This window comes from Protopterus annectens, chromosome 2.part0 (genome assembly GCF_019279795.1).
Source record: "Protopterus annectens isolate FY-2018-M chromosome 2.part0, PAN1.0, whole genome shotgun sequence".
In the NCBI taxonomy this organism is placed as follows: Eukaryota; Metazoa; Chordata; order Ceratodontiformes; family Protopteridae; genus Protopterus; species Protopterus annectens.
The window spans coordinates 566384587-566408339 of NC_056728.1; the positions used below are offsets into that span (position 1 = coordinate 566384587).

The 23753-nt window shown below is 43.8% G+C and overlaps 1 protein-coding gene across 2 annotated transcripts in view; it reads left to right on the top strand.

Moving 5' to 3' along the window:
- GAK (cyclin G associated kinase) overlaps positions 1-23753 on the top strand; it is a 2484892-nt gene that overhangs the window by 1914383 nt on the left and 546756 nt on the right. For both annotated transcript variants that reach the window (XM_044060934.1, XM_044060933.1), the window contains exons 17-18: positions 16677-16794; positions 17129-17208. In XM_044060934.1, coding sequence (XP_043916869.1) covers positions 16677-16794; positions 17129-17208 — 198 coding nt within the window. The remainder of the gene's footprint in view (positions 1-16676; positions 16795-17128; positions 17209-23753) is intronic.

The window sequence follows — 23753 nt, forward strand, 5'->3', positions numbered from 1 at the left end:
AGGTTCTGTCATTAGAAGACATGCTTGGTTAAAAAAACATACGTTACCAGATCATGTTAAAGCAAAGCTATTGAATGCACCTTTGCAGCATGATGTGTTATTTGGAGTTAAGGCAGAAGAGGTATTAAAGAAAATGGAGGATAAGGCAAAATCTATGCAAACAGTGAAGGATTTCTTACAGGTTCAGCCTCCTCGATTTAGCAGAAATTGGCCAACAAAGAATTGGTCCTTTCCAATTAAAGACAGACCTCAAAGGGGCAGATACAGATGTCCAAGAGGTAGAGGTCAACCACAAGGTCCTTACAGGCCTCGACAGTGGGGTGCATCAACCCAGAAAGAAGGGGAAGACAGGCCCCAACCATATAAAAAACAGCCCCAATGGCTTCCCACTACAGCTGCCAAGCAGTTCTCTCTTGGCAGCCCCCTTGCGAGGAAAACTGGCACTTTTCTATCACAGTTGGCATATGATCACCAAAGACAAATGGGTTCTCAATATTGTATCTCAAGGTTACAGGTTCCACTTTCACACTCTGCCAAGGCTAAAAGGAATGCCAAATCTGCCACCAAATCAATGGGCAGTGGCTCAAAAACAAATTACAGCACTCGTGGACATGAGAGCTATTCAAAAGGTACCACCACAAGAGCAAGGAGAAGGATTTTACTCAAGACTCTTTCTGGTTCCCAGAAAGGACAAAGCCTGGACGCCCATTCTGGATCTTTCTTCTCTAAACACTTACTTGGATATTCCAAAATTCAAAATGTTGACACTACAGCAGCTTCTTCCCATGCTGGGCAAGAAAGCCTGGCTCGTAACTTTGAACCTCAAGGAGGCATACCTGCATGTCCCTATCAGACAAAACTCCAGAAGATACCTCAGATTCATAGCTGGTTCAATTCACTACCAATTCTCTGCACTGCCATTTGGCTTATCTACTGTGCCCAGGGTCTTCACAAAGTGCCTGGCACCAGTAATTGCATTTTGCAGACAGAAAGGAATTCAGATTTATCCGTACCTGGACGACTGCCTGATTCAAGCAGAGAGCAAGGATGTTCTTCTAAAGCATCTGGCGTTTGTAAAAAAGTTATTAAGTTGCCTAGGGTACACAGTAAATGAAAAGAAATCAAAACTAGTGCCCTCACAAGAGATACTATTCCTGGGTGCCAGCTTGAATGCAACAGCCCAGATGGCTTATCTCACGCCAGACAAGCAAGGACATCTGACTCAATATTTTCAGTTGATGGCAACAAGGACCCAACTCACTGCAAGAAAAATTCTGCAAGCCTTGGGTTACATGGCATTTTGCATACTACTAATTCCATATGCCAGACTGCATATGAGGAAACTACAGTGGTACCTAAAGAGTGTCTGGTCTCAACACTGTCAGTTTGGAAACAGTAATACCACTAATTCCTTGCCTTCAACAGGAGTTTCGATGGTGGGCTCAAGCTTGTCACCTCAACAAGGGACAGCCTTTCACTCAACCCACAGCCAGGCAAACACTGACAACAGATGCATCGGATTACGCCTGGGGAACACACATGGCAGGAAAATTTATCCAGGGCAAGTGGCCCGCAGAACAAAGGCATCTTCACATCAATCAAAAAGCGATGCTAGCTGTACAAAATGCCCTTATAGCTTTCAAGGACCTTCTGAATCCAGGACAACTACTACTAAATACAGACAACACCACAGTTATGTGATACATAAACAAGCAAGGGGGCACTCACTCTTATCCTCTCTGCAGACAAGCCATGACCTTGTGGAAATCAGCTCTAACCTATCAAGTTCATCTGCAAGCACAATTCCTGCCAGGAGAGAAAAACACTGGCAGATGACTTAAGCAGAAACATCATGGATCCCCACGAATGGGAATTGAATCCACAAATATTCAGAATGATAACACAAAAATGGTGGAGCCCAGACATAGATCTGTTTGCATCCCCAATGAACTGCCAGCTACGGAAGTTCTGCACAAGGACTTACCATCCACAAGCATGGAAAGTGGATGCCCTCTCATTCAGCTGGAAAAACCTACAAGTATAAGCTTTCCTACCACTACCTCTCCTTCCAAAGGTACTCGTAAAAGCCAGGCAAGAAGAGCCAAAGATGATCCTGATTGTCCCAGACTGGCCACGCCAACACTGGTACCCAATCTTAAAGAACTTAGCACAAGGACCACCCTGGATTTTGCCTCAAATACCACATCTTCTGACACAGCACAACAATCAGATACTTCACAGCCAGCTAAAAACTTTAAACCTGGCTGCATGGAAAATTCCTTAGTCAAGCAAGCAATGCCTCTCTCCAAAGCTGTTATGGATGTCATTCTGGAGGCCAGAAGGCCTAGCACCAGGAAAGCCTATTCGGATAAATGGAAGAGATTCTGTGCCCGGAACCAGGCTCACAGCCTTGACCCCTCTTGTCCCAAATATTCCTCAGATACTACAATATTTAACTGAGATGCTGGACAAAGGCCTCTACTTTTCATCCATCAAGATCCACGCCTCTGCCATCTCTGCTCATTACAACACGGATCCACCAATTTTCTCTAATCCTTTGCTAAAACAGTACCTCAGAGAGGCTAAAAACATAAGACCGCCCCATAGAGCACCTACTCCAACTTGGGACCTCAACTTCATGTTGGAAAAATTAACTTTACCTCCCTTTGAGCCAGCTAACACAGGAGATTTAAAATATGTCTCTTGGAAAACTGCTCTGCTCATGGCAATAAAATTAGCAAGAAGAGTTTCAGAATTACAGGCACTAATGGCAGTGGAACCTTTCATCATTTTCCACCAAGACGGGGTGTCTTTAAGAACAAACCCTACTTTTATGCCAAAGGTGGTAACAAGTGTGGCTCTGAACCAGACTATTCACTTGCCAACTTTTTATGCAAATCCACAGAATAAAGGGGAGAGTCTTTTGCATTCTTTGGACATACACAGGCAGTTATGCTTCTACCTGGACAAATCCAAAGCTTTCAGAAAAAATGAGCAATTATTGGTAGCATATGATGCAGGAGCACAGGGAAAAGCCATTTCAAAACAGACTATTTCAAAATGGGTAGGACGCTGTATACGGTTCTGCTATATACAACATGGGAAACCTATACCTAACAGCATTAGGTCTCATTCCACCAGTGCAACAGCCACTTCAACTGCCTACCTCAGAGTACCACCTACCAAGGACATTTTGGAAGCAGCAACTTGGAGTTCTGTACATACCTTCACTAAGCATTACCATCTGCCTCTATACTCTAAATCCAGAGCTGGCTTTGCCACTGTAGTGCTGCAGGGCCTTATAGCCACCCCTAATGCCTTATAGAACCAGCCACCCTACCTCAGCTTTGGGATTCTACCCAAGTGTAATGACTGCAGCAGTGTAACATGATGAACATAGTACAGTTTTGTACTTACCATAAATGTAGATGTTGGAGTGTATACCCTGCTGCAGTCCAGGTTACCCGCCTTCCTTCCCTTCTTACTGGCTGGTACGTACCTATGTCTTCTACCCTTTACTACCTATAGGGAGTATTTGCTGGTAACTGAAAGTTGTTGATTGCTTTTCTTATGTATGCTTTATTAGCAATTTGAATTGCCTACCATTTTGGGGACACCTGACATCTGGGGCAAGAAAAACTGAAGAAAATGGAGTCGGCTGCATCTTATATACCCCTGTCGCACTGACGTCAGGGAGGAGGCGACTAACCGATGCCGGACCAAGACTTTGGAACTCAGGCCGACTGGGGAACCGCCTGACGGCAGGATAACCCAAGTGTAATGACTGCAGCAGTGTATACACTCGAACATCTACATTTATGGTAGGTACAAAACTGTACTTTAGGATGTCCCCCAGCCTAAGGAAGAGAGGAATTTTTCTGTGGTAGTTGAGCCAGCCAAGGGCTTTCACAGCAGAAAATCCCACAAGTCAGGACTGTAGTAGTGATCGCACTCTAACATTTACATTTGTGGTAAGTGTACACTACTGTACTTTATCCCCCTGGGTAATTTATTCCTAATGCCTCAAATTACTTCCCACTCCTTCTTGCTTATGACAGTCACTTCCTTGTTGCCAAAATCTCATTTCCTCTCTGCATTAACTTACTAATCAGTATATTTTCCACCACTTCTTGCACGTAGTGTTGTACCTACTTGTTTTTAATCTTGCCTAACACCTGTATCCAGGAAAACAATGCTGCTCTATCTTGCCTGTCACCTGTATCCAGGAAAACAATGCGTCTCTGTCTCTCATAATTTCTTCTACCAACATCTTAATGCCTGTGCATTTTGGTTTGTACCCCTCTGCTTATATGTTCTGTAGTAACATTAACTTTACGGCAGTAAAGTATCCCTTTAATTGGGCAACCCCCCATGCTCCGTCACTAAGAATATCATATCCAACATCATCCTAGGTCTCTTTCACAAAAAGTCTGGTCTTTATTAACGCTTGCCATAACGTACCATCTGCTTGTTAGAAATGTGCCTGGGCAGCATATAAAATCATGGAACCAAAACATTTCTCTGCTTGTATTTTGAAATGCAAGATCATACTCAAATACTTCCACTTCCTTACCTTTTGAATTGTCTTTTTATTAGTTTCCTCCCACATTTTTCACCACTACTGGTGATTTTCTCATGCCTGAAAAGGTTTAGGCGTACAGTTGATAGATATTGATTTTGTTTTTTCCAAATGTATTTTATAGCCCGGAAATATTTTGAGCTGTCTTCCACAGCCCAGGGGCAATCCTGCCCTGGAATTGTGAAGTTCTGTTATATATCTACAAACAGTGCTATTCTTTCATGTCTCCTATTCTGTTTATACCCTTTGATGTGTGCACCTTTTATTTTCATTGACACTGGCTGTGCGTGTGTGTACACATTTGGCAAACACCCGGGAAGAGAACATGCCTGCCTAATTCATGTAGATAAATGCAGCCTGTCTGAGAAAATCCCTCTTGCTTTTTTATCCTCACTTCTGACCCAGTTTATAGTTTTCTTCTTATTTTGATTATTTCAATGGGGAATGCAAGTTAACTTACAGTCGTGTACTCTCCATTAATCTGAAAAATATGTGGCAAAAGTGACTTTCTCTCTCACACAAACTTTTAAGGGGGTGCATTGTATACTTGCCACAGTGCAAGGCAGTAGAATCCCCCAACCTCTTTCTTCCAATTAAATTCACTAAAATCCTTTAAACAAGACACAAAAATAATTTTCTTCACACATTGCAATGTCACTGCTCTGAAACACCTCACTAGCTCCTCCTCCTACCTCTCCCATACAGTAGCATACTGCTGCCACCAACTGCAGCATATTTGTTGTGCAGACTTACTTCTAAACTAACCATCACCAGAATTCTCCCCTATTATATCACTGACATTCTAAAGGTCTTTAACTACTTATCCCAAAGACATCTCTCTCTCTCTCTGGCCAACATATACCCTCCCCCTCTTTTATATAGTTCTCACTGACTCATCCCTCACAGAATGTCATCTAAATCTGATGTCACAGTTAACTTCCTAGATCTTAGGCTTTTTCTGATTAGCATACTCTTGCCTGCCTCCTATGTAATAGAAGTAAGAGTTTTCTATTTTAGTTCCCCCCCCCCACCACAGGGAACTCTATTGCATATTTTCTTTGTATCTAAATACTTTTTACACTGCCTGATTCATTAGAAGGCAATGCAGTAACCTGAGGCAGTAGACTTCAGAAGATTACAATAAAAAACAGCTGTTTGGCTGTTCGTTTTTTTTTTTTAACGGCAGGACAAATATAAATCTAATATCTGATGTATTTTTGCCCATTCCACCACCGTTGGGTTTCAGATTCGATCTCAAACCAGACTTCAGCCACTTCTCAAACTTTAGATCTGTAACTCAAGCACCTCCCCTTATCCATAATCCCTTCCAAACCCCCGTATAACTCAAGATCTCATTTTGCCACTCAGTCAGATGATGTGATTGATGTGGCTCAGGCTATAGTCAAATAAGTGACCTCTTTCTTATGTTGATAGTTCATCTCCTGGATTCTGGGTGTTTCCTTACCTCAACGACTGGCTCCTCACTACTCCCTCTAGGCATCTTGTGACTCATGCCAGGGACTATCTGGTCCACCACCGTCTCAGTCTGGGTATCAGAGTAAGCTGCAACAATTCTCATCTCTCCCCCACTAGTTCCTAGGTGCTTGTCTATATATGGTTTGCCAGATTGCAAGACTACCTCAGTCCAAACTATTCACATAAAAACAGGCAGTGCAACTATTGTCTCTTCATTCATAACCAGCCAAGTTGGTTGTACAGCTTCTTGGTTCAATGGCTGCCTCCATAACTCTTATACCACAGGCAAGGTTTTATGTGGTGGTACTGCAGTGGCAGTCCAATGGTCTATGATTCTACACCCCATAGATTTTCCCTTTTGAATCACCAGACTTTCCAAGGAGCATGTAACCTGGTGTATTCATGTACCCGATGTGTTTCAGGGCTGTCCCTTTATCCGGCCTTTGCCAAAGGCCACAGAGACCACGGACACTTTCTAGCTAGGGTTGGGGGGGGGCAGTGTGTGCAGCAGAAAGTTCAAGGTACATGACCACCTTGGAGACCGATCTTCACATCAATGTCCTAGAGATGAGAGCAGTTCTCCTCGTATTGCATGCCTTTCAGAATGCTCTGCCTCTAGGGATGATTGCCATACAGGCAATGTCAGTGGTGTGGTACATCAACAGGTGGGGGGGGTTCCGCTCTTATCCCTTGTGTCGAGAAGCAATGAGGTTGTGGCAGTGAGCGATCTCTTCTGGAGGAAGCTTTCTATTAGCAATGCACATTATGGGGAAGTCCAGCTTTCCTAGCAGACAGACAGATCAAGAGCTATTCTACTGCCTTACATATGGGGTCTCAGTTCTTCAGTGGTGAATCAGGTGTTTCGTCATTGGGGTCAACCATGCTGCATTCTCTTCACTTCTTTCCACAACTTCATATGCAGCAGGTATTTTACCCTAATTACCCCAGAGGGGGAGTCATCAAGAGATGCTGTGGTTCACAGATGCCCCCCCCCCCAGTCTCAGTTATGCTTATCCTCCTATTCCCCTCATCTCAAAGTTCCTGCAGAAAGCATGTCATCTGACGAGCAAGGTGATCCTCATTCCCATTCTGGCCTCAACAAGTGTGGTTTCATTTCTTTTGGCCTCATCATCTCCACCTTCCTTGGATTCTGGCTTCTTTTTCAGTTCTTCTGTCTCACCAGTCCAGACTACATCATCCCGACATACAAGCTGTCAAGCTAACCACATGGTTTCTCCATGTCCAGTGATGGCAAGACAGTCCAGACTGCCTTAAGTTTTGCACATCCTCGCATCTTCCCAGAGAGATTCTACTAGGAAGATATATAAAAGTAAATGGAAAAGCTTTTCCAATTGGGCCATTGAGAAACATCTGGATTCTTTCTCAGCACCCATTCCAGCTGTCCTATGTTTTTTCACTTCTGTTTTCCATTGCAGGGCAAGTTACACTACAAGAACCATTCTGTTTTTTTGGTCTCTCAAAACCTTTCTTAAAAGCACTTTTCTACTCAGACCATATAGCAAGAACCCTACTCCTCATTGGGATTTGATGCTTCTTCAGGCCTTGACTCCATTCCCCTTTGAATCCATAGCTAAAGAGGATTTGAAATTCTTGTATTGGAAGACTATTTTTAGTCACCATTCATCAGCTTAGGTAAGTATCTTCCGAGACCTCCACAGATTATCCCACTGGAGAGCTTCCTCGGAAGAGACTTTGTAAGAGGAAGCATGTTGACTCTGATTTGGATGAGTCAGAAGGGTCTCCTAAATCCCCCTCTGAGGATGTCTCCTTTTCTGACATCCTTGATATCCTCTGACCCTACTGAGGAAGAATCAGTGTATCTTGAGGCCTATGGTTCTCAACCTTCCACCTCCTGGGTGACACTGCCTTATGACCAGCTCTTGGGGTTCATATCCTGGAAATCCTGGACCTCCTTGGACACAGTGGAGCCTGTCCCGAGGAGGCCAAACAAATTTATGATTGCACCCGAAGATAAGTCCTTTCTTTCCAAGGGAGTTCCCGTTGATGCTATGGTGGTAGCGGCAGCCACAAAGAAGGAGTTGTCTGAGACATCTTCTAATATCCATCCTCCTAATAAGGAGTCCAGGACGATGGATAGGTATGGAAAGCATACCTTCTCTTCAGCGGCATTTACCTTAAGTTCGCTGAATTACCTGTCCCATTTTACTCAACTTCAAAGGGATCTCCTGAAGGAGTTGGGATATACCCTTCAGGGTTCAGTAGCTTCGGGATCCACGGATAATGTTTCTGTGCAGCCCTCCACCCTTACATCGATAACTAACTTCTCCATGAGGCTGATTTCCTGTGCAGCGGATGCATCGAGCAGGGCAGCCGCACCAGGAATTTCTCTTTGGAGGCATTCCTGGATGCATCTGTGTAACTTCACGGAATCCTTTAAGTCTTCCTTCACCACCGTCCCCTTTGATGGTTCAACTCTTTTTGGACCTCAGATGAAAGAGACCTTGACCAGGTGCGAGCAGGAAGGGAAAACCTTATCTGCTGTCTGAGTCCGTTTCTCCCTTCCTTCTAGACCCTATCCCAAGGATCACACAGGAGGGAAGATGTGGTTCCGTAAATCCCAAAAAGGTTTCCCCTCAGGCACAAGGTCAGCCCTCCTCTAAGTGCAGAGGGGGGAGGATACAACAGAAGACACCGTCCTCGCGGCAGAGGAGGTCTGCAACATCAGCGAGAAAGGGGAACCTCCTCTGATCGTCCCTTCCATAGCCCCTGAGCGGTTGCCTGACTGTCCGTCTCTGTAGGCAGTCGGGGATCGTCTTTCACTGTACCCAAGCACCTGGCTAAACATTTCGACATGCCATCCATTCAACTAGAACGTGCAGCATCAGAGGTCATCTTGTTGCTGCGAAAAAGAGTCATCCAAGAAGTCCCCTCAGAGAAATTAGGATCCGGAACTTACTCTCGATTCTTTAGTTCAAAAAAAGACGGGACTGGAGATCAATTCTAGATCACGGCAAACTCAACAAGTTTGTAAAGAAATCAAAGTTCCGAATGATCACTCTGCAGTTTGGCTTTCCCGATAAAGGATGTGCTCAGTAGATCTTCAGGACGGGTACTACCACATCAAATTGGTCAGGTGCTCTAGAAGACACTTATGCTTTCGGCTGGGAGCCAGTCATTTCCAATTTCGAACACTGCCCTTTGGCCTCACCACAGCCTCCAGAGTGTTCACCAAATGCATGGCAGTGGTAACGGCTCACCTGAGACATCAAGGATTCCTGGTGTTTCCGTACCTAGACAACTGACTCCTCACTGCTACCACCAAGCACCAACTAATCAAAACCAGGGATGAGACTCTATCCTTGTGGCCAAATTAGGCATTACAATAAACCTAAAAAAATCAGCCTCATCTCCATCACAGCACATTGTATTCTTAGGCACAGAAGTAGACTCAACCACCATGACGGCAAAACTGACACCAGAAAGAAAAGCATCACTGTGCGACCAAGTCAGATCTTTGCTGAACAGACGCACAGTACAGTCCAGGGTAGTACTTCAGGTCCTAGGGACTATGGCTTCCTCCATTCTCTTAGTTCCCCTAGCCCGTCTGCACATGAGTACTTCAGTGGCTACTATTTGGCCAGTGGTCAATGCAGGATCTCCCCGTCTCACCAAATTCTCATCGCAAACGCCTGCAAGAAGGATGGTATGGTGATTACATACGGATCAACTTCATTTAGGTCGCCCACTTGTTCCCCCTCAAGAAAATGTAGTTTTGACCACAGACACCTCCCATATAGGGGAGGGGGAGGCATTATCTGGGAATGATGGTCCAAGGTACTTGGCAGAACCACGAGAACCACTTGCACTTAAATGTTCTGGAGATGAGAGCGGTGCTCTATGCTTTGCAAGCACTTCACAGTTTTCTTCCCACAGGGATAATTGCGATTCAATCAGACAACATATCTGTAGTGTGCTAAATAAACAAACAAGGGGGAACCAAATCTTAGCCACTTTGTCGAGAGGCCTTAAGAGTATGGAAATGAGCGATGGACGCTCAACTATTTCTGGTAGCAACGCACATCCCCAGTGTGATAGCATACAAACTCAGTCGAGCAGTTCTCATGCCTCCCGAGTGGTCCCTGAATTCAGAAGTTGTGAAAGAGATTTTTCACAAATGGGGCCAGCCTTGCTGCGACCTATTCACCACGTACATGATCACCAAATGCAGCAGCTACTTTGCCCTAATTCCCCATCCGGGGATGTCACCCAGGGATGTTCTGGTCCATGATTGGCCTCAGGGACTCCTTTATGCTTTCCAACCTTTTCCTCTCATTCCAAAAGTGATTCAGAAAGCAAAACAGTTGGAGTACCCTGATCCTCATTGCTCCTTACTGGCCTCGCTAAGTCTGGTTCCCCTTCCTGTGGCCCTGTCTCTTGGAGGAACCATGGATTCTGGAACCATCTCCAGACCTCCTGATTCATCAATCGGGGCAGTTCCATCCTACCATCCTGAAATTGACAGCATGGCTGCTCCAGTTCCACAAATAGCCAGGTGCATTTCCCTTTCACCTACAGTCAAATACATTCTGATTTCTTCCCACAAGCCTTCCACTAGGAAAATATATTCCAGCAAATGGAAAAGGTTCTCTGGGCAGTAAACAAAGCTTAGATCCCTATACAGCTCCTATAGATTCTATTTTGTCCTTTCTTGCATCCATTTTTCATGAAGGAGCTGCGGCTGCTACGCTTAAAAGTTCAGTTGACTGCCATCTCAAATCACCATTTCAGCTACATGGGAAATCCAGTCATGCCCCACTCTTTGTGCAAAATTTTTTTGAAAGGAGGAGTCCTACTCAGACCTCCAATCAGACAGCCACCAGAACCCTGGGACCTAAACCTAGTTCTTACATCTTTAATTTCTTCCCCCTTTGAACCCTCTTCTTCATCAGATCTGAAATTATCTTGGAAAAAACTGTTTTTAGTAGTTGTAACTTCTGCAAGGAGAGTCTCAGAATTGCAAGATCTCACCATTAGACCTCCTTGCATTGTTTTCCACAAGGATAGAGTCTCACTTAGAACTAATCCTTTCTTTCTCCCCAAGGTATGTTCAGAGCATAATCTCTACACCACTGTTGAACTACCAGCGTTCTTTCCAAATCATACTAATAAATCAATACGGACTACACCAATTGGATGTCCACAGAATTCTCAGGTTTTACCTACACAGGACTAAATTTAGAAAATCAGACCAATTATTTGTTTCCTTTTCAGACAAAAATAAAGGCCTGCCTGTTTCTAAGGTTACCCTGTCAGAATGGCTTTCAGATTGCCTTTCCTTTGCTTATAAGACTGCTTGGCAAACAGTTACCTAACAAAGTAAAAGGCCATTCCATTCGACGAGCAGTATCAACTTCATGTGCCTTTTAGATCTAGGCTCCCAACTGATACCATTTGTGCAGCAGCTACTTGGGCAAGACCTCATACCTTTGTCACTCATTGCAAATTGGATTTGGCCTCCTGGGACAGGTCATCCTTTGGGTCCACTGTGCTGAAGAGTCTCTTCGCTTGAGCCACTGGGGATAAAGGTGCTAGGGACGCTGTCCCATCCAGCAAGAATTACGGTGAGATAGGACTACATAACATAAAGAAGTTATGTACTTACTATAATGTTCTAGGTTTGTAGTCCATCTCGCCTACATTCTTGTGTCCCACCCTCCTGCCCCCTTCCTGTTTCCTGGAAGAACTGGCGGACTATACTTATGCTGTCTGACCTGGTTGTAGTTGTCTGTCCACCTGGCATGGATAGTATTACACAGTGTTCTGTCTTTATGTACACAGTTATTGATAGTTTGCGAACTGTTAGGTACCTATTACTTTCTTCCAAACAAGATCTGGGGAATTGCTGTAAGGCACCATGGGATAGGGGTTAGCCTCGAGCCAGTAAAAGTTCTCGAGCTTTAATATCAGCTGAGTTGGAGCCAAATATCGGCTCCAAACCCATCTAGCAAGAATGTAAGCGAGATGGGTTACAAACATGGAATGTTATAGTAAGTACATAACTTCTTTTTTTATTCCCTGATTAAGCTCCAGATACCCTTCACTCCTGTCTGTAGAGCTTTAATAGTGATTTGCTGGGCCTATATACCTTTGTTATTTACCTCTTACTTCTAAAGACTAAGGGTGCAAACTCAAGCTGAGATAGTATTTGGGTTTGGAAGCGATTATGAGTTAAGTGGAGGAGCTTGCCTGTGGATCAAAAGACTGAGAAGAGGACTATGTTCATCTTTAAATTCTCACGCCTTAGAGAACAATTCAGTTGGTTGTATATATATTTCTGCTTTTTTGTGCATGTTAGAATCCGATGTTAACCACTGTTAACTCATTTAATATATATTGACCTACTAGCTGTTTACATAGAGGAAAAAAAAATAAGAATTATAAAAGAGTGAAGGGATGAACACAAAATACAATATGAGAAGTCATGAGGGCTGCATTGCAGCGAACAGACAATAAGGAGACAAGTAAAGGAGAAAGGGGTTGGATGGCACCAGTCAGAGGTAAGAATAAAAAGGATTTAAAGCTGTCTGATGAAAACACACAAAAGGTGTTGAAATGTAATAGACTGTTAACATTTCAGCTAAACAGAACTAATTAATCCTTTTTAGAGGGAAAGGATTATGATGGTATTGAGGTGAGTGGGGGGCAGATTTTGCAGTGCTAACTGAAGCACATTCAGTACATGAAGAACTTTTAAAGATGGGGAGGAGAGGGTTGCACAGCTTACATATTCTGTGTTTAATGGTGCCAGGTGATGGAGGACAGTCATTTTAATGAAGAAAGAAGCAATTTCCTTTCCCGATGATGGACAAACTGGAAAATCACAAAGGCAGAAATGCTTGTATCAAAGGATACATATATGGGCAAGTGATAACAATTTTAGCCATTTATCAATACCCTGGGTGCTGGCAGTAGTACAAATAAAGATATTTCCTTTCTTGGAAAGAAAAGCTCTTTACAAGAGACATTCCACCCCCCCCCCCTCAAAAAAAAAAATAAATAAATAAACTACATCTTATTCCTTGGGTCCTACATGATCTTCAGAACCATGGAACTGTAGAGCCTACAGGAAGGAAAAGGTTTTTACTCAAGATTATTTCTTGTGCCCCCAAAAAAGATGGCCCTTGGAGGCCAATTCTGGATCTGTCCATTCTACATCTCTTCCTAAAGGTTCCATCATTCAGAATGTTATCCTTAAAGAACCCTTCATCCACTATTTTCAGTCCAGGCCTTTATGGTCACACTCTGTCTGAAGGAGGCCTCCCTCCATATCCCCATAAAACCCTCCCACAGAAAATACTTGAGTTTCACTGGGCCCTGTTCTCGCTTTCACTTTCACTTTACAGCCTTGCCCTTTGGTTTTCTACTGCACCCAGGGTATTCACAAAATGCTTGGCCCCAGCAGTAGCCTTTTGCAGAATGAAAGATTTTCAAATTTACCCCTACCTAGACAGCATCCTCATTTTGGCAGAAAGAGAAGACACCCTACAAAACCTTTGGCAGTTCACAATTTCTCTGCTGCAAGGCCCGAGGTTCACCCTCAACATCCTAAAATCATCCCTAACCCCTCAGCAGGACAAAATCTTTGTGGGCTGCAGGATCAGAACAGACCTAATGCTGGCATTCTTCCCTCAAGACAAAGTTCTCTTCCCACTTCCAAGACTTAATGCAGGTTCAGCAGATATCTGCAAGACAATTCTTATGGGTCCTGGGGATTATGGCAGCCACCATCCCTATGCTGCCTTTGGCCAGAATGCATATATGAAAACTGCAATGGTACTTGAAGAATGTGTGGTCCCAATTCAAGCACCATCTAGAGTTTCAGATTCCACTGTTGCCCTACCTCAGAGCAGAACTAATGTGGTGGATACAACAAATTCAAATGAACCTAGGCTTTCCACTTCAACCCCCCCCCACTCGAACTCAGTACATGCATACAGATGCATCAGGCCTAGGATGGGGGGCTACCATGAAGGGATTCGTGGTACAGAAGACCTGGCAAACTACCCTCCAAAAGAAACATAGCAATGTGAGGGAAATAACAGTGGTCCTTTTGGCCCTGAAAGCTTTTCTCACAATCCTGCAACCATATCCCCTTCAAATCTTCACAGACAATACCACAGTCGTGGTACCTCAACAAACAAGGAGGGAACAAGTCCAACCTCCTTTGCTGGATAACAATCCAAATTTGTGACCTTGATTCCAGGAAACAGCTTATCCCTGCAGGCAACATGCATCCCTTCCCAGAATAACCAACAAGCGGATGTTCTCAGCAAATCATCCTCTCTACAACACAAGTGGATGCTGAACAGGGTAATTCTTCTAGACATTGTCCACCGGTGTTGCACACTTCAGGTAGATTTGTTTGAAGGGACAGTTTCTATATGCATTTCCACCCTTTCCTCTCATTCAAAAGATCCTCCTGAAGATCAGGAAGGACAAACCAGAAATCTTGCTGGTGACTCCCTATTGGCCAAGGCAGCACTGGTTCCCCCTACTACTTTCACTTGCCAAGGGCAATCACCACAAGTTACCCCACAAGATGGACCTACTCGCACAACAGTAGGGATCACTCATTCACCCTCACCTAGAGATGTTGGGTCTAACACTCTGGGTGATTAACTTTTAATTCCCTTCAGACACCACTACTCTGAGGACATGCTTTCTGTCCTGAGGCAGGCCAGGAAACCTATTACAAGGAGATCCTACATGTCAAAATGGGAATGATTCTCCCAAGTGGTGTTTCTATAGGCACAGGAATCACTTTCAAGCGGATAGCCCTCTAGTCCTTACGTATGTGTGTGAACTTATCAAGGCTGGCCTTTCATACTCCTCAGTGAAAGTCCACCTATCTGCAATCTCTGCCTGCTTAACCCTAGAGCTCCCTCTAATAGCCAGGTTAGATGTTAAATTATTCCTGAAAGGGGTCTTACACATCAGACCACCAAGAAAGCCCATCCTACCTCCTTGGGACCTAAACGTAATTCTGGAAAAACTCACTCTGCCTCCAATCGAGCCAGCATTGCAATGCTCCATATGTGCACATGGAAGACGGTACTGCTGATGGGTCTTAGGTCTGCTAGAAGGGTGTCCGAGTTAAAGCTCTCATGGCCTGCTCACCCTACACTATCTTCCACAAGGGCAAGGTGACCCTGAGCACCAACCCTTCTTTCATGCCAAAGGTGGTCAATGAACTGTCCTTAAAACAACCCATTCACCTACCAACCTTCTTCCCCTGTTTCACTAATGACAATGAGAGGATACTACATTCCATCTGGACATGCACAGACAAAACTAAGTCCATTAGAAAATCCAACCATCTCTTTGAATCCTTCCACCCCAGGGCCCTGGGCAAGGCAGTTTCCAAACAAAACCATTTGATGCTGGATCAGAAAAACTATCTGCTTCTGCTACTCCCACCATGACAAGGACCTATTTCAGGGGGTAAGAGCTCACTCTACCATGGCCGTGGCATCCTCCAAAGCCTTCATCAAAGGCCTGGATACAGCCTCCATTCTGGAGGCAGCCACCTGGTCCACCATACATACCTTTACAAGACACTACAAATTGGACCATGTCTCCAGAGCCAGGGCAGGGTTTGCTAGAGCAATACTGCAGGGCTTTCTGGAATCAGCTACCTCTACCTCCACCCTTCCTAAGTTGTGGCAGTAGTTGTGTAAAATCTCACCATAACCATAGATGCCCTTCTCTTCCATGTTGCAGTATTCCTTCACCTTTCATTCCTATTGATCTGTCTAAAGGGCACCCTGGGGTACCTCCTAGACTGCAGTCAGTCTAGCCAGCAAATGGCACTTCACACTTCTTGTGACATCACTTGGCTCTCTCTACTTGACTGTCTGACTGGGCAATTAAGTTCTGAGGTCTGTGCGTGCAGACATCACATTTAAGGTCCTGGTTTACGGCCCTACGTGTGACGTCCCACGCACCTACAGCATCCAGGCTTAAGCTTTTGTATAGGAGCTGACGTTTGTGTCACCTGAGGCAGATAATCCCACACTAAGAATACTGCAACATGAAAGAGAAGGACATCTATGGTTATGGTAAGATTTTACACCACTGTTCTTTACACCACTATTCTTTCTGTAACCTTTACATTAATAATTGTATGTGCTATAGAGGCATATGCCTTTATTATAAATGTAAGTTTTAGTAATTTTTGTGATGCTGCCTCTAGACATTCTTTGAAAGTAGCATTACACTTGCTATTGCAGATTTTCCCTTTTATGTTTTTTACAGAAATTCCAAATAAGCTGTTTTAAGATTGTCTTGCTTGCAAGCCATGTTATGTAGCAGTGTGAGATGAGAAAAATGCTAAATTTTGTGTTTAATTTAGTGAACTGGTCAAACATTTTCAATGGTATGTAAGGTAATAAGATTTTAGGAACTGCAGTAGTAAACAATGTGCTGTTAAATGCAGATTTTTATTCCAGAATGGAAGGCATCTGTATCCATTGAAGTGTTCAAGTAACGTGCTAGTTTTATTGCTTTTTTTGTCACTGATTAATTGTGAAGTCCTTAGAATTCATGGATCATAGGATTAATATAAAACTACTCTGCACAGGGATTTCAAAATTGAAGATGGAAAAGCAGTGATTCCTTTGGGAATAACAGTTCAAGGTGACGTCTTACTTGTAATCTACCATGCAAGAGCCACTTTAGGAGGAAGACTGCAAGCAAAGGTATAGGAACATTTTTGTCTGTGCCATGAATTTGTTTTTGTCACAGAGAATTGTGTACAAAGCAAGTAACAGTGCAGTAAAGAGGCATTTTTGACTTGTATGCAAAATGATTATTGGATATAAACAGCTTTCATTATTACTGTATTTTTAATGTACTGGAGTTTTTAGTTTGATCAATAAATATGCAGATGGTTTTGTATTTATGAAAGTTAGAATTGATTTTAAGCAGTTTTAAGTGTTAACATGTCTTAATTTTATCTCTGCAGTCTGCTGGTGTTTCTGAAAAGTATGATTTGCTTGTAAGCATTTTATTTACATTTTTTTGCTCCACCAGATGGCATCAATGAAGATGTTCCAAATTCAGTTCCATACAGGATTTGTACCGCGAAATGCTACAACTGTCAAATTCGCAAAGTGAGTAATTATATATTTGTACACCACTTTGCTGAGAATGGTGGATTTTAACAGTTGATAATTAGAGATTTTTCTGAAGAATTTCTAAGTTTGACTTTGAATGTCCTCTTCAGTGAGCAATGGCTGGTGCAACCTATTCTGGTATTTCCAGCTTTGGTACAAATCTGAAATGTCTCTGCATGCTAGAACATGTGTTGTAACATCACACTAAGGCTAGGAGGGCTATGCTTTGTTGTTGAACTTCAAAGTATTTTTATGTTGTTTGCACACTTAGAAGTATTGATCCTAGCATGCGTTTTGGTAACTCCTGTGTTCTGTACCTATGAGCAAATGCCATCAAATGTCTAATTGATCTTTGGGTGATTAACCCACCAGCAAAAACCTGTACTGATCCTGCTTTTCTGCCTTAGATGCTTCAAATGAAGAATTGTCATACGTGCAAACCTTTCATCTGAGACACCTGCATTACTGTGAGGGAAAATGGCAGCTTTGAGAAGTGACCAGCTGCTTTGTCCTTTGAACTCTCCAGGCCCAGGTCTGGGGCAGACATATGGGAAAAGGTAAAGAATCAGGAAGTCTGACACTGGATCATGTCCTGTCATACGAGTTTGCCCCTGAGGCAGCTATCAGCTTCTCACATGCCACCGACTGTCTCTCAACTAGTGAGAGATTAATGTCATGTCTACTGACTGACAAAAAGACCACGAGAGGCACGTTCTTGACATTCATCTTTGGGACACTGTATCAGTGTTGTCAGCTCTGATTTCCCATATTAATGTTACCCAGTGGCAGTGGTGTATCTAGAGGAGCTGAGGTGAGTCCTTGGTAGTTAAGCTCTGACTTGAGGACTGTACCCTTTCTGATGTCAAAGAAGGCTCGTTAGCTAAAGTAGAGGGCATTTCATTGATTATCATGTTCTAGGTGGAGCAAGAGGATGGCCCACGTATTTGGATGTACATGATCCATTTAACTTTGTAGGGTCTGTTTTCAGTGGTGTGAGAGTGCATGTTTAGGGAGTTTGGCTTGATGCCCTTAAGAGGTTCTGTGTAAGCATCTTACAACCAGGTGCTAAGTACAACATGTACAACAGTGAGCTTTAGGGGACCTGTCAACTGACATTTACCACCGACTTCTGTGTGCAAATGATTTGAACTCCAGCTATGCCCCTTGATTTGGCTAGGGGGTAGAGGATTGTTCTCCTTGTTGAAGGCAATTCTGAAGATCGTGAAGTCCTCATTTCTGATTTAGTCTAAGATTATGAGAGCTCCTCACACTTTAACTTCCTGTCTGATGACCCCTTTTGGGTTGATGTTTAGGTTTGTGAAGTTGTCTGTGGCCAGGCATTTTGTTCCTCTGTATTCACAGAAACAACTAAACCAGTACTCGTAGAACAAGGATGAGCCATTCGTTATTCCTCGTCATGGATTCCTGTCCTGGAAGTTGCTATTTATGCCACATATAAGCATCTAGATGCTACCTTCTCTAGTCCAAGAAAGATTGATACTTTACACACTTCTCCAGCAGAGTATAACAACATTCTTTTGATGCATCCAGAGTCGTATTCCTGAGAGATTATTTCAGTTCAGCATCAATATAGGTCACAGAGACAACAGCACTTCTTCAGCTTTGTGGCTGGCTAAGTAGTCCAAAGCTTTGGGTAGGGTAGGCACTTTCTTTGCCACTTTAGGACTTAAGTCTAATTGCCTGTCCTGCCTGCACCAGTTCCAGTTATCAGGCTGCAGAGAGTCTTTCAGAATTCCCTGACTTTAGGGTCTACATGTCTTGTAAAGACCTACATGGTGGCTGTCTTAGTAAGCTTCCATATAGCCTGCTGTAGTCTTATCTGTGGCCAGGGCAGCAGCTTCAGGAATGTGGTTGTAATAGATTGCATGTTCAGCTGTTACTTTTCAAAACCCCTTTGCCACTTGTCATTTCCCAGTGAATTGTCTGCAAATGGTTGTTTTTAGTTTTTTCCAGTTTATATGTAAATGCCTGTTTTTCTAATACCATCTAACATTGTCTCATGAAATGTTTAGAGAGTGTTACTGCCATAAATGTTCATCGTGTTTCACTGTTGCAGTCATTACTCTTGGAGTTATCCTGCTGGCAGGCTACCCGCGGTCGGCTGGAATTCCAGTCTAGGTCCGGCGTCTGTTGCTGTCGCCTCTTCCCTGACGTCAGTGCGCCAGGGGTATAAAAGATGCAGCCGACACCATTTTCTTCAGTCTTTCTTGCCACGCGGTGCCCGAAGCAAAAGCAGTTCGCAAGTGCCGGTCGGCCTACTCCTGAGATTTTCACAGACGAATTTCAGATCCGAAGTCTTCATTAAATCTAAGTACCCCGTTGTGGAAACTTTTTTCCTTGCTCCAGACCGATGTCAGAAAAAGTTAACAATTGTATTTCTTGTGGGAAGCAAATACCTCATAAAGATTATCATTCTTACTGTATTCCTTGCCTAGGCCCAGATTATAACGTTGCTAGCTGTCGGTTTTATGCTAGATTCAACAAACGCACTATTAAGCATCGGTTTGATTTTGCTTATTATTACCTTGGCCGAAAATTCAATTAAGTAATGCCGTCGGAACAGCCGACGACCGGAGTTTCTAAAAAACACAAGGAAAAAGAGAAGGACAGGCATCTGAGATCCAAAACTGACGATGAGGCTTCCGCTAAGCCAGTCACCAGTTCGCCGGTTCTCAGTGAGGCGCTTTCGCAGCCCCTGACACCCGCTACCTCAGAGCCACAGGCCGCTGATGATTCCCACGTGGAGCCAGCTAGGCCTCTGGATACTCAAGGTATTGGACACTTGGAAATCATTCCGTCAGATGGGTCCGGAGCCACTGAGCAGGCATCGGCTTCTGAGGGTGTTTTCAGACGTACACAGTTATATGTAAAGTCTACTTCAGCTTCAAAAGCAAAGACAACAGCAGCTTTAAAGACAAAGAAACAAGTACAGCATTCTCCAGGACAGGCTTCCATGCCTAAAAAACAGATGCTCAAAATGGCCGAAGACCTTATTACCTTGATCAGGGGTTCCCATCCCCCTCCTGGCAAAAGGCCTAGGCAAGAGACAGACTATGACTCTTCAGATCAGGTTTCCATTTAGTCTGACTCCTCTTCTGTACAGGAATACTCTCTTCCTCCCTATGAGGATTCTGATGCTGAAGAATCCATTCCTTCAGCCTCTCCTCCTGAGGATTTTTCTTTTGGGGAAACCCTGCATACCATGAAGGAGCACTTCCACTGGGAGAGCCAAGATTATTCAGAATCAAAAAAAAGGCTCAGAGATTCTTTTACTTCCTCAGCACAGGCTTCTTGCTATTCCCCCTGTGCTAGACATTGTAGATGTATTTTCAGAGTCCGGCCTTTCTCCAGACTCCTTACCTCCAGCTCCTGTTAAACCAGACAGATATTACAGGGCTCCTGATTCTCATAAATTTCTTTATAAAAACCCTGCTGCTGACCCAGAAACTATTTCTCAGGGTCCCAAGGGGGTTAAGGCCGCTACTGCAAAAAAACCCTGTCCCTTCTGACAGGGATTCAAGGGCACTAGACAGATGGGGGAAAAAAGGTTTACACTTCTGCTACTTTGGCTGTGAGGGTTTTAAATTGTCAATTTCATATGATTAAATATCCGCAATACTTAATGTCACTGTTAAAACAGAAAATGTTGACTAACTCTGTACAGAAAATAAGGAAATACAGGATTTATTGCGTGCAACTGAACAAGTGGGAAAGCATACATTGCAGTGTGGTTTTGACTCTCTGGAGGCCTCCTGCAGGGCTCAGTTACGGGTTATGTCATTAGAAGGCATGCTTGGTTAAAGGAACAAAATCTGCCTGATCATGTTAAAGCAAAATTATTAGATGCTCCATTACAGCATGATACTTTATTTGGTGTTAAAGCAGAGGAGGTTTTGAAGAAAATGGAGGACAAAACGAAATCTATGCAAACAGTAAAAGATTTCCTACAGGTGCAGCCACCAAAATTTGGCAGGAACTGACCTACAAAGAATTGGTCCTTTCCAGTGTCGGACAGGCCACAAAGAGACAGATACAGACACAGACATCCCAGAAGCAGATCCCAGCCCCAGGGCTCATACAGGCCTAAACTGTGGGGCGCTTCTACCTCCAAAAGTGGAGAAGACAAAGCACAGCCATACAGGAAACAGTCACAATGACTTGCTTCTGCCAGCACCAAGCACTTATCTTCTTGCAGCCCCCTTAGGGGGGAAACTAGCACTTTTCTCTCAAAATTGGCGCATGATCATCCAGGACACATGGGTATTGAATATAGTGTCCCAGGGCTACAGGTTCCACTTTCACACCCTGCCAAAGGCAAAAGGTATGCCAAACCTGTCACACAGTCAATGGGCAGAGGCACAAAAACAAGTTTCGTCCCTTATGCAAATGAGGGCCATTCAACAAGGACCACAGCAAGAGCAGGGACAAGGATTTTACTCAAGACTTTTCTTGGTTCCCAGAAAGGGCAAATCCTGGAGACCAATACTGGAGACCTGTCTATTCTAAGCACATTCCTGGACGTTCCAAAATTCAAAATGTTAACTCTGCAGCAGCTTCTGCCCATGCTGGGCAAAACGGCTTGTAACTTTGGACTTAAGAGGCATACCTGCATATACCAATCAGAAAATCTTGCAGAAGATACCTCAGATGCATAGCTGGCTCAATGCACTACCAATTCTCTGCACTGCCCTTTGGCTTATCTACTGCGCCCAGGGTCTTCACAAAATGCCTGGTACCAGTAATTGCATTTTGCAGACAGAGGAATTCAAATTTATCCCTTACTTGGACGACTGCCTTATACAAGCAGAGAACAAGGACACTCTACTAAAGCATCTGGCATTCGTAAAAAGATTATTAATTTGCCAAGAGTACACAGTAAACGAAAAGAAATCAAAACTAATACCCTCTCAAGAGATAATATTCCTGGGTGCAAGCTTAAATACAACTGCCCTGATTGCTTATCTCACACCAGACAAAGGCAACTAACTTCTTACTTCAAAATGTTGGCAACAAAGACCCAGTTATCTGCAAGACAAATTCTGCAGGCTTTGGGCTTCATGGCATCCTGCATTCTGCTAATTCCATATGCCAGAATGCACATATGAGGAAACTTCAGTGGTACCTAAAAAGTGTCTGGACTCAACATTGTCAAAGCCTGGAAGCATTAATTACCCTCATTCCTTGCCTGCAACAGGAGTTTCGATGGTGGGTTCAGGCCTGTCACCTCAACAAGGGACAGCCATTCATTCTACCCACAGCCAGGCAGTCAATAACAACAGATGCATCAGATTATGCCTGGGGAGCACACTTGGCAGGGAAATGTATTCAAGGCACATGGCCCACAAGCCAAATGCATCTACATATCAAGCAAAAAGAGATGCTAGCTATTCAGAATGCCCTGACAGTTTCCAAGGATCTACTCCATACAGGACAACTACTGATAAGGATGGACAATGCTACAGTCATGTGGTTACATAAACAAGCAGGGAGGCACACATTCCTACCTCCTCTGCAGACAAGCCATGACTTTGTGGAACACAGCATTGACTTATCAAGTACACCTGCAAGCACAATTCCTGCCAGGAAAGGACAATACTCTGGCAGACAAACTAAGCAGAAACCTTATGGATCCCCACGAGTGGAAACTGGATCCACAAGTCTTCAGCATGATGACAAAGGAATGGGGATGCCCAGACATAGATCTATTTGCTTCCCCTCACAACTGCCAACTACAGAAATTCTGCACAAGGACTTTTCACAAGCAAGCATGGAAAATGGATGCTCTGTCATTCAGCTGGAAAAATCTAACAGTATATGCCTTTCCTCCTCTGCCTCTCCTCCCCAAGGTACTCCTAAAGGTCAGACAAGAGAAGCCAAGAATGATTCGATTGCCCCACACTGGCCACGCCAGCACTGGTACCCAATCCTAAAAACTTGTCTCAAGGCCCAGCCTGGACATTGCCTCTAATTCCTCACTTACTGACCCATTGAAACAATCAGATTCGGAACAGCCAACTCAGGACCCTAAATCTGGCAGCATGGCAGATAATGTAACCATTCAAAGCACACCTCTCTCTAAAGCAGTGAGGGATGTTATTTTGGAGGCCAGGAGGCCCAGTACCAGAAAATCTTATGCAGGCAAATGGAAAAGATTCTGTGCTTGGAACCAGGCACAAGGAATTGACACATCTGTACCAAATATTCCTCAGATTTTACAATACCTAACAGAGATACTGGACAAAGGCCTATCCTTTTCATCAATTAAAATTCATGCCTCAGCCATTTCAGCTCATTACAATACGGAACCTCCTATTTTTTCCCATCCATTGCTAAGACAGTACCTCAGTGGGGCCAAAAACATAAGACCTCCAAGGAGAGCCCCAGTACCTGCATGGGACCTCAATTATGTCTTGGAAAAACTCACACTGCCGCCTTTTGAGCCAGCCAATATAGATGATATAAAGTTTTTATCTTAGAAAACAGCTCTACTCCTAGCAATAACCTCTACAGGACTAGTTTCA